The following is an 11,524-nucleotide window of genomic DNA, read 5'->3' as shown; positions in this document are numbered from 1 at the left end:
CGCTCTGTCGCCAGACTGGAGTGCAGTGGCGTGATCTCGGCTCACTGCAACTTCTGCCTCACGGGTTCAAGCAATTCTCCTGCCTCAGCCTCCAGAGTAGCTGGGACTACAGGTGCATGCCACCATGCCCAGCTAATTTTTGTATTTTTAGTAGAGATGGGGTTTCACTATGTTGACCAGGATGATCTCGATCTCTTGACCTCGTGATCCACCCACCTCAGCCTCCCAAAGTTCTGGGATTACAGGCGTGAGCCACCGTGCCTGGCCGACCTGCAGTTCTTAGATCCCTGTCTTGGCATCTGTGTCTGGTATTCCTGGAAAAGTCACTTCCAAATGCAGAATCATTTTTTTTAAATGAGTAGATTTTACTCATCTGTAATCTTTTTTTTTTTTTTTTTTGAGACAGGGTCTTGCTCTGTCACCTAGGCTGTAGTGCAGTGCCACCACCTCGGCTCACTGCAGCCTCTCTGCCTCTTGGGTTCCATCAATTCTCATGCCTCAGCCTCCCGAGTAGCTGGGATTACAGGCACGTGCCACCATGCCCAACTAATTTTTTTATTTTTAGTAGAGACAGGATTTTTTTCTATGTTGGCCAGGCTGGTCTTGAACTCCAGGTCTCAAGTGATCTGCCTGCCTGGACTTCCCAACGTGCTGGGATTATAGGCATGAGCCACAGCCCCCGGCCACCCATCTGTAATCTTCATCAATCCCACTTTTGAAGAGGCTGAGACACTTTCCTTCATGCTCCTGCATACTGTAAAAGGAAATAAATAGTTAGGGCTCCTTGAAAGCTTGTTGGGCCAAGTTAGAGTTTTGAAGTGAGAAGCAGATTCTGAAGGAAAAGTTGATAAGCTCTGAACAAGCCATTTTCTGTCTGAAAATACCTGTGAATTACTTGGTGTTCACAATGTATGGATGTCAGGGGGAGGTTGACGGGAGGGAGAGGTGGGGACTGGGAGTGAAAAGTGGTTCCCTAACCATCCACTTGCATGTTCATGAACTGTGCCCTCGACCCCTGGATACACTGTGGTCTCTCACTGTGGGCTCTGCCTCCCAAAATTCACAAAGGAAACCCAGTGTGGACATTTTAATTGACCAGAGTCATAAAATGGGTGGGGCATTTGACTTTGATACCATGACTGCCATTTAACCAAAAGGGAAACCGACATGCAGATGAAGTGAAATAGTTTGAATTGTGGAACCAGAGCATCATCCTGGATTTCTGTCTTGACTCAGACCTAGCCTAGGAAGGCAATCAAGCAGAGAGGTTAGAATGTAGGCTTTGGAATTAGTTAGACCTGGATTTGAATTCCTCTCTGCTGCCTTCTAGCAGTGTAACCTTGACCAGTAGGCTCAATGGCTGTGTTTGCCATCTGTGCAAATGAGGATGATAATATCATCTACCTTCTAGCTTGGCCAAATGTCGACAAGTGTCACTGTCACTCATCCATGTATTCATTGCCACCCCCACACCACTCCTGATGACCTCTTGTTCTGCCTAATTAATTCACCACATGCTGACCTGACCTATGCTAAACAGTGTCCTGGAGCAGACAGTATGTGTTTTGCAGATGAGGACATCAAATTGAACAGCACTCTGTTCCTCTGGCCAGACCAGATTGAAGATATCTTTGAAAATAGCCGGAACTTGCTCCTTCACAAGAGGGATCAGGCAGAAATGGATCTGATTAAAAGGTACCGGGAGAGTCTGGGATTGTTTTGGAAATGAGACCTGACTTCTTCACCCATGCAGCAGGTTCCTGGTTCTGTCCAAACCATCCCCCACCCTACTCCACAGCAATGTGTGGGCGAAGTCTGAAAACAATTGGTGGAGAAGGCATTTCCTTTGGTTTCCCACTGAGGGATGTTTTCTTTAAGACTGCTTCACTGTAGTAACCTCTGCTAATGTCTTCCCTTCCTGCCTCGAATAATTGCAATTTGGCGGTGCAGAGAGAAAAAGGCGAAACTAGTGGCATGTTCTAATGGCCTCCCCAATAGTAACAGTGAAGTTGTCAGCCTTGCATTAGCGACCACAGATCTGTAGGATATCAAGACAGAGATAATAAAGGCATGGCAGGGGGGCTGAGAAATTGCCTATTTTGCAGCTGGACTTGTTCAGAGCTAATGTGGCTGTAATCACTTATTCATTATTTGTCAATTCAGTTGGTATTTATTGCGGATTTTCATGACGTACTATGCTGTATTCTAGACATATATGTGTGTTTGGCTGCTAAATAAAGATTTTAATCCAGTGACATAGAAAATATAGACATACTGACAAATCCAATAATGTCAAGGGAAGCAGGCCAAGTGCCATGCGCGTGGTTTTACAAACACACACACACACATGCACACACACACACACCCATTCTAGGTTCACATTTGGATTATGACCTGCAGAGTCGTATCAATTACCCTGTCCCCTTCACATAAGAAACTCCCACTCCCAACTTGAGCTGCCATAATTCCTGCAAATACTTACAAGATAAAAGCAGGGATTTCTACACCGAATGGGAGAGTTGGGGATGAAGGGTCAACCTGTGTAGTTGCTACCTGGAAAATATGGCCTAAGTGTGCTCCCCAGGGAGTCCAAAAAATATGTGTGTGTGTGTGTGTGTATGTGTGTGTTTGTGAGTGTATGTGTGTATTTTCCTCCCTCCACCTGAGTGGATACTGGCCCTGGAGCCCAGAACTTAGCCTGATGGAAGAAATTGATTTCTTTTTAAATTAATAGACTATGTTTTAGAGCAGTTTTAGATTCACAGCAAAATTCAGCAGAAAGTACAAAGAATTCCCATATAAGTCCCAGCTCCCCCACCCTGCCCCCCAGCCCCCCAAACACACCCTCTACACCCTCTTCTGTGGAACTGATTTTTTTTTCTATAGGTTTTTGAGGAACAAGTGGTATTTGGTTACATGAGTAAGTTCTTTAATGGTGATTTCTGAGATTTTGGTGCACCCATCACCCGACCAGTATACACTGAATCCAATTTGTAGTCTTTTATCCCTCACCCCCTTCCCACCCTTTCCCCGGAGTCCCCAAAGTCCATTGTATCATTCTTATGCCTTTGCATCCTCATAGTTTAGCTCTCTTACGAGTCAGAACATACGATGTTTGGTTTTCCATTCCTGAGTTACTTCACTTAGAATAATAGTTTCTTGGCCGGGCACAGTAGCTCACGCCTATAATCCCAGCACTTTGGGAGGCCAAGGCAGGCGGATCATGAGGTCAAGAGATTGAGACCATCCTGGCCAACATGGTGAAACCTCGTGTCTACTAAAAGTACAAAAATTAGCTGGATGTGGTGATGTGTGCCTGTAGTCCCAGCTACTTGAGAGGCTGAGGCAGGAGAATCGCTTGAACCCGGGAGGCAGAGGTTGCAGTGAGCCAAGATGGCGCCACCACACTCCAGCCTGGCAACAGAGCAAGACTCCATCTCAAAAGATAAGATAAGATGAGATAAGATAAGATAAGGTAAGGTAAGGTAAGGTAAGGTCAGGTCTCCAGTCCCATCCAGATTGCTGCAAATGCCGTTAATTCATTCTTTTTATGGCTGAGTAGTATTCCACTGTATATATCTACCACTTTTTTTATGTCCAACCAGAAAGTAAAATCATGTTTCCCCAGCAATTTCTTTATTTGCTTTTTAATATATTTTAACTTTTATTTTAGGTTCAGGAGTACATGTGCAGGTTTGTTATATAGGTAAACTTACAACTTGGGTGGCAAAATCATTTTTTTGTTGGATAAGTGCACAGAAGCAAGTTCTTTCATCTTTTTGAGCTTCTGTGCCCCTCATTGGGAGAATGGGATAGAATCAGATCCTGTCTTATGGTGCTGAAGGATGAAATGAGATGATCTGAGATTGTGCTTAGGTGGTAACCAGCATGTGGTAGAAATCCCAAAACTGTCAGCTTCCTTCTCCCTTTGAACAGTGACCTCTGTGGGGGAGAAAAACGCTTCTCAACTTCCAACCCATCAACTGCAAATGTGTGATTTTAGAATATTACCGCAAGACCAATTAGAGACAATAAATGCTGTTGAAGTTAGGAGGAGTGAGGGGTGACTCTGTGAGGAATGGGAACGATTGTCATTAATGACGAGAGAAGGAGAGTGTCCGTTTCTCCTTCTGAGGGGCGACTCTCAGCGTGATCTCATCCACCGGTTCCCCAGCTCTTAACAGCAGAGGCCAGCAGAGGGCAGCTCTAGAAGAGGCTCAGCAGGGTAGCCTTGGGCTTAGCCCTCTCTTCGGTGAACCTTTAAATCCTTATGTTCATCATTTTGCATTAATCCTGAGAATAGCCTGTGAGATGGATTAAGCTATATTTATGCATCCATCCATCTCGCGAGAAAACAATCTTGCTTCCTCTGCAAGAAACCTGGCTTTATTTTCCCAGCCCACATTAATGATTTTGGGGTTCCGTGCCGATTATTCTCCATTCGCTGTCCCAACCCCACCCTCTGGCTCTGCACCTGGAAGGTGATGTCCAATCTGCAGTGTTGCATTCTCTTGTCTGTTGGATCCAGGCTGGGCCCTGTCAATGGAGCCCTGCAGAGGTTGGAGAGTAGCTATTGGGCTTTTTCTCCTCTCCCTCCCTGCCTGGCCCTGGGGCTCAGAGGCAGTACCTGCATCCCTCTGAGGTCAATGCCTCCTCCTCCATGGTTCCAGTTTTCCATTGTCCCCAGCCTGGGGGTCCTAATGGCTTCCCTCTGATGCTAGTCTCTGGGTGCCTCACTGTCTACTATTTGTTCCTTTAATCCTATCCATATCTCACCCCTGCAAGTAACCCTTAAAGTGTCTTTCTTTGAACATGGGAATGAATTCTGTTTCCTGCTAGAATCCTCCCCGTATGCTCTAAATGGTCCCACAAATACACCTCTTATTTAACCTAACTTCCTGAGTGCCTACTATTTGTTAATGATTGTATTATTCTATGGACTATAATATATTGGAATTTATTTATATGAAATATGTATGGACTTTACATATCTACACACACATACACACAGCTAGTCACTGACTTACGATGGTTCAACTTACGGTTCTTTGACTTTCTGATGGTGTGAAAGTGATGTTTTGAGTACCCATACAACCATTCTGTTTTTCACTTTCAGTACAGTATATAGTAAGTTACGTGGGATAGTCAACATTTTATTATAAAACAGGCTTTGTCTTAGATGATAACTGTGGACTAATGTGAGTGTTCTGAGCACATTTAAGGTAGGCTAGGCTAAGCTATGATGTTCAGTAGGTTAGATGTATTACATGAATTTTCTATTTCCAGTATTTTCAAATTACAATAGGTTTATAGGGATGTAACCCCATTGTAAGTAAAGGAGCATTTGTTTGTATGTGTGTGTGTTGCGGGGACATGAAAGTACTTTGGAAACTATAATGCACTTAGCAATTATAAGAAATTAGAAACAATAGGCCAGGCGCGGTGGCTCACGCCTGTAATCCCAGCACTTTGGGAGGCCGAGGTGGGTGGATCACGAGGTCAGGAGATCGAGACCATCCTGGCTAACACGGTGAAACCCCGTCTCTACTAAAAATACAAAAAATTAGCCGGGCGTGGTGGTAGGCACCTGTAGTCCCAGCTACTCAGGCGGCTGAGGCAGGAGAATGGCGTGAACCCAGGAGGCGGAGTTTGCAGTGAGCCAAGATTGCGCCACTGCACTCCAGCCTGGGCGATAGAGTGAGACTCCATCTCAAAATAAAAAAAAAAAAGAAAAAAGAAATTAGAAACAATAATAATAGTAATAATTTAAGGTAATCACTGAGCTTACATGTCGTTGCCCTTTGGAAGGAATTCAAAACTGCTTTCATCAGAGATTTCTAGGTGAGTGTAGTATTTGGAGCTTCAGAAAGAATTTAATGATGTGAAAAGGCACTTAGCAGCACCTAATTGTGTGGACAACAGAAGAATAATAAGCATTGCCCCTCTCCCCCGTCATTTCATCCATCTTAGTGGTAGGTTCCGTGGTTCTGGAAGTTATATGAAATTTACATGATGGATGACTCAGGGATGTGAGCTGCTGCTCTCTGCCATAAAAGTGCAAAGGAAAACGCTTTGGCACCCTGGAGGAAGAAGAGAAGATGTCTGTCTTAGGGAGAGCACCCGACATTGTGTTTCACCAGAGCCTAAGGATTCGGATAGAACATGGTTCCTTGCTTATAGTGGATGTTCACCATTTTAATGAGTGAATGAATGAAACGTTTTTACACAAAGGATATTCCTGAAAATGAACACTGACCAGAATCTAAAATTACAGCTTATTACAAAACAAAAATAAAAAGCTGAGAAAAGGAATGGAGGCCAGAATATGTGGCTCATGCCTGTAATCCCAGCACTTTGGGAGGCCAAGGCAGGTGAATCACCTGAGGTCAGAACTTTGAGACTAGCCTGGCCAACATGGTGAAATCCTGTCTCTATGAAAAATGCAAATATTAGCTGGGCGTGGTGGTGGGCACCTATAATCTCAGCTACTTGGGAGGCTGAGGCTGGAGAATCACTTGAACCCGGGAGGCAGAGGTTGCAATGAGCCAAGATTGTGCCACTGCACTCCAGAAAGAAAGAAAGAGAGAGAGAGAGGGAGAGAGAGAGAGAGACTCAAACCACTTGAAAATTCTCTAAATTGTGGTTAAGAAAAAAGCAACGTTAAAACTGCCATAACAGAATTGAGCATTCTTAGGATAACCAACTTTTTGAAATGTCACTATAGCTGATCTCAATGACATGTTCCCTTATTTTTTCAAAGAGTATTGATTATTTGCTATGTATCAGATGGTCTAACTGCTGAAGACACAACAAGGAATTAATGAGACAAGACACATATTTATTTCCTTGAACAGGGCTGGGTAAAAATAAATAAATAAGTAAAAATCAACTGTATTTATAGAGTTTCCATTTTAGTGAATGTGAGCAAACACTTATGTATTGACTAATGTATACAAGGCTCAATTCTGAGCTTTTCTTGTTGTTGTTATTCGCGTTGACTTTAACTATTAAGCTGGTACTTTTTCTATCCTCGTTTTATCTACCTGAGGCACAGACAGTTTAAGCGACTTTCCCAAGACTACATAGCTACTAAGTGGCAAGGTGGGAATTTGAAGCTAGCTTGTTTGTCTCAAGACCCTGTCCACTTCACACTGTATTATTCTACCTCATTAGAAAAAGGGAACAGTTCTCATTGAGACCTGCTTTGTTGATAATATGGATGAAGTTGATAAATCTCTGGAAAGGTCTCCTCTGATCATTCTAGCTACAGTAGCCCTCCACTTCCTTCCGCTAGTCACTCTGTCCTGTTTTATTTTCTTCAGAGCTTTTATGACTAGCAGAAATATTTTATTGTTTGTCCTGTCTGTGGATTTATTCATCCATTCATCCATCCATCCATCCATCCATTCATCTATCCATCCATCCATCTATCCATCCATCCATCATCCATCCATCTATCCATCCATCCATCATCCATCTATCCATCCATCCATCCATCCGTCCATCCATCCATTCATTCATCCATCCATCCATCCATCTATCCATCCATCCATCCATCCATTCATCCATCCATCCATGTCTATTGTCTAGGTCTCCTTCAGTTAAAATACAAGCTCCTTGAAGGTAGAGAACTTAATAGCGTACTTCACAAATATATTCCTGATGCCTAGGGCAGTTATAAAATATATTAGGCACTCAGTAATAAATGTCTAATGGCCGAATGAATAAACAGTATGTATATGTGTACATATATCATATACGTATTAACCTGTACAGGAAAAATACCTGGAAATGTTTAACCACCAACAGGCTCACAACAGCTCCATTTCTGGGAGGTGGTCTTAGAGGTAGTTTAACTTATTTTTTCATCTTCATTTATCTTGAGAGAGAGAGAGAAAGATGGAGTGGGGAGGATTGGGGGAGGAAATCTGCAGGTACCTGATCAAATCTCTGCAGGCTTATATATGGGCAAGCAGTGCTGATGTTTTGAAAGTGCACAGAATGCAAAGTCCAAATGTGACCAGACTGTCTTTACTTTCAGATGCTCAGAATTTGAGTCGAGACTTGAGGGCTACCACAGAGAACTGGAAGGTTTTAGGAAGCGCGAAGTGATGACTACGGAAGAAATGAAGCACAATGTTGAAAAGCTGAATGAGCTTTCAAAGAACCTAAATCAGGCGTTTGCAGAGTTTGAGGTTTGGGATCTTGAGATGGGGACTTATGATGCTGTACTGGTCTATCGGTTCTGATACTTGGTTGTGAATTTCCTGATAGCATCTACTAGGTGGATAGTATTGATTAACTCATTGGCCAGTTCTTTCGTTGGTATTTTCTTTTTTCCTTTTCTTTCTTTTTTTTTTTTGTTTGTTTTTTGTTGTTGTTGTTTTTTTGTTTGAGACAAGATCTTGCTCTGTTGCCCAGGCTGGATTGCAGTAGAGTGATCTCATATCATTGCAGCCTCCACCTCCTGGGTTCATGTGATTCTCCTGCCTCAGCCTTCCAAGTAGCTGGGATTACAGGCATGCGCCACCATGCCCAGCTCATTTTTTGTATTTTTAGTACCATACAAAGAGATAGAGTTTCGCCATGTTGGCCAAGCTGGCCTTGAACTCTTGACCCCAAGTGATCCACCTGCCTCAGTCTCCCAAAGTGCTGGGATTACAGGCATGAGTCACCACACCTGGCTCACTGGTACTTTCAACTACCTTTTCCCACATCCCTTCATGACGCCAGAACTTTCCCTTTGTTAGTTTCTGAGCATCGAAAGAAGAAAGTATAGTAAGGTAATTGTTCACATATATTGAGCATTTATTATGTGCTCAGCAATGGTCAAGGGCTTCATATGCAACATTTCACTTAATGCCTTTAACGCATCTTTGGATTAGGTACTGTTATTATCCTCACTTACCCTGAAGTAAGAGAACTAAGTCTTGGAGAAGCTAAGTAACTGTCCCCAAAGATCAGCTGGTAAGTTCTTTAACCATTAAAATTCTTACCTTCAAGGCAAGTCAGTACAAGGAGGTAATATCATCTATGTAGCTAAAGTACATATGAAAATTATGAAAACAGAGATATGGCTGTCGTAGAGTGGAAACAGAGATGACAGGGCAAGTAGCTGATTATTCTACAGTTTTAACCAGACAGACCTCAGCTGCCAAGGTCCTTGGAGGTGGCAGAGGGACATTCTTGCTTGAGTTCATGCTTTAGTTTCCTCTCTTACTCTCCGGATGAATAAGCATTTTCTCTGCTTGGTTTTCAAGGCACTGAGGAGTTTGCCGTGGTGCCTTCTAGGGTTTAGGAGAACAACCTATCCAATAAAGAGCGTCTCCTTTTGCCTTGCAGTTGATCAATAAGGAGGAAGAGCTATTGGAAAAGGAGAAGAGTACCTACCCTCTTCTGCAGGCCATGCTGACGAACAAAGTGCCTTATGAGCAACTGTGGTCAACAGCCTATGAGTTCAGCACCAAGTCGGAGGAATGGATGAATGGTATGTGGTGATCTCACTCTGCTGGGACAGATGGGGATGGGGTGGAGGATCCACCCAGCCGCTTCTGAAATATGGTTTGCACTTAAGAATCTGGCTGGACTTTTAATCAGATTCTGACACTCCAGATTAAGGCACCCACAGTCAAAAGTATCTGATGTGATAATAAAAATGGAAGGTGGAAAAAGAGCCAGATCTATTTCCAGGGTAAAACACAATAGGCAGCCACCCAGAGTCACGATTTAGAGTTGCAGATGGTGGGAGAACAGATGGCAGTTTCACGATGGTGCTGCTTCAGGAAAGGCCAGCGTGCCATAGACATCTGTAAACTACCCTTTTACTCTAGGATCTGGGGTCCAGAAAGGTATTGAGGAGTTGGAATCAACAGGACTTAATGATTGATCTGATATGGGTTAAGGGGCAGGGAGGAAGAGAGTTACTATCCTCTCAAAGGTAAGAATTTTATTGCCTCAAAGGTAAGAATTTTAATGCTTAAAGAACTTACTAGCTGACCTTTGGGAAAAGTTACTTAGCTTCTCCAAGACTTGGTTCTCTTACTTCAGGGATGAGTGAGGATAATAACAGCAAAGAACCAACTTCCAGATGACTGGCTCAGGCAATTTGGTAGGTATTACCATCACTGAACAAAAGAAGTGACAGATTTATTGGGGAAAAAAACAAAACAAACAAACAAAAAAACAGCCCATCAACTTGAATACATTGAGTTTGAGGCATCTGGAAACAATCAAATGGGAATATTAAATAGCAATTGAGTATATCAGGGTGGATTTTAGGAGAGAGATTTGGAAGGTGGGATTTATGTTGGGGAATTATTGATGTGTAGATTACAATGAAAGCCATGAATGATATCACCTGTGGCGGGTGTTTAAGAACAGAGGACAAAATCAGAGATCCTTGTCTGGGTGCAGTGACTCACACCTGTAGTCCCAGCACTTTGAGAGGCTGACGCAGGAGGATTGCATGAGCCCAGGAGTTCGAGACCAGCCTCAGTAACGTAGTGAGAACCCTGTCTCTAAAAAAAATAAAAAATTAGCCAAGTGTGGTGGTGCATGTGTAGTCTCAACTACTCGAGAAGCTGAGATGGGAGGATTGCTTGAGCCCAGGAGATCAAGGCTGCAGTAAGCTATGATCTGCTTACTACACCCCAGCTTGGGTGTCAGAGCAAAACCTTGTCTCAAAAAAAAAAAAAAAAAAAAAATCAGAGACCCTTAGGTTTGAGCCTTTAGCAAATTTCTAGTGCTTCAATATTTGTAAACACAACAAGGCCGGTCATGGTGGCTCATGCCTGTAATGCCAGCACTTTGGGAGGCCAAGGTGGAAGGATTACTTGAGCTCAGGAGTTTAAGACCAGCCTGGGCAATATAGCAAGACCTTATTTCTACTAAAAACAAAATGAAAAAGTTAGCTGGGCATGGTGGTGTGTACCTGTAGTCCCAGCTACTCAGGAGGCTGAGGCAGGAGGATGGCTTGAACCTGGGAGGTTGAGGCTGCAGTCAGTTGTGATGGCTCTACTGCACTCCAACCTGGGAGACAGAGCGAGACCCTGTCTCAAAAAAAAAAAAAGTATTTATAAATTACCAAGTGTTTTTATTAGAAATAGGTATTGTATTTTTAAAATATTTTACATTTTATTTTTAAATTTATATACATTTAAATGGACATTTTTGGCATACATTTCTATGAATTTTAACAGATGTTTACATTCATATAAACACTACTACAATCAGAAAACAGCAATTTCATCAACTCAATAAATTTGTTTGGACTGTCTCCTTGTAGTCAAATCCTCCCCCGAGTTGTAACCCCTGGCAACTATTGATCTCTTCATTATTCCTATAGTTTTATCCTTTTGAGGCTCCTCCTATAAATGGAATGATACAGTATGCAATCTTTCAAGACTGCTTCCCTCACTCAGCATACTGCCTTTAAGATTCATCCAAGTTGTTGGATGTAGCAGTAGGTCATTTCCTTTTATTGTGAGTAGTATCCCATTCTATGGATACACCAGCTTAACCATTT

The 11,524-nt window shown here is 42.9% G+C and overlaps 1 protein-coding gene across 1 annotated transcript in view; it reads left to right on the top strand.

Annotated features, from left to right (window-relative positions):
• Window positions 1-11,524, top strand: part of DNAH3 (dynein, axonemal, heavy chain 3) — a 235,401-nt gene that overhangs the window by 46,121 nt on the left and 177,756 nt on the right. The window contains 3 exon segments of the mRNA XM_011931963.1: window positions 1,614-1,695; window positions 8,042-8,195; window positions 9,343-9,487. Of these exon segments, the coding sequence (XP_011787353.1) occupies window positions 1,614-1,695; window positions 8,042-8,195; window positions 9,343-9,487 (381 nt within the window).

Source organism: Colobus angolensis, unplaced genomic scaffold, assembly GCF_000951035.1.
Source record: "Colobus angolensis palliatus isolate OR3802 unplaced genomic scaffold, Cang.pa_1.0 Scaffold92, whole genome shotgun sequence".
NCBI classification, from domain to species: domain Eukaryota; kingdom Metazoa; phylum Chordata; class Mammalia; order Primates; family Cercopithecidae; genus Colobus; species Colobus angolensis.
The sequence above is the reverse complement of the archived record's forward strand: the minus strand, read 5'-3'. Positions and strand labels throughout refer to the sequence as shown.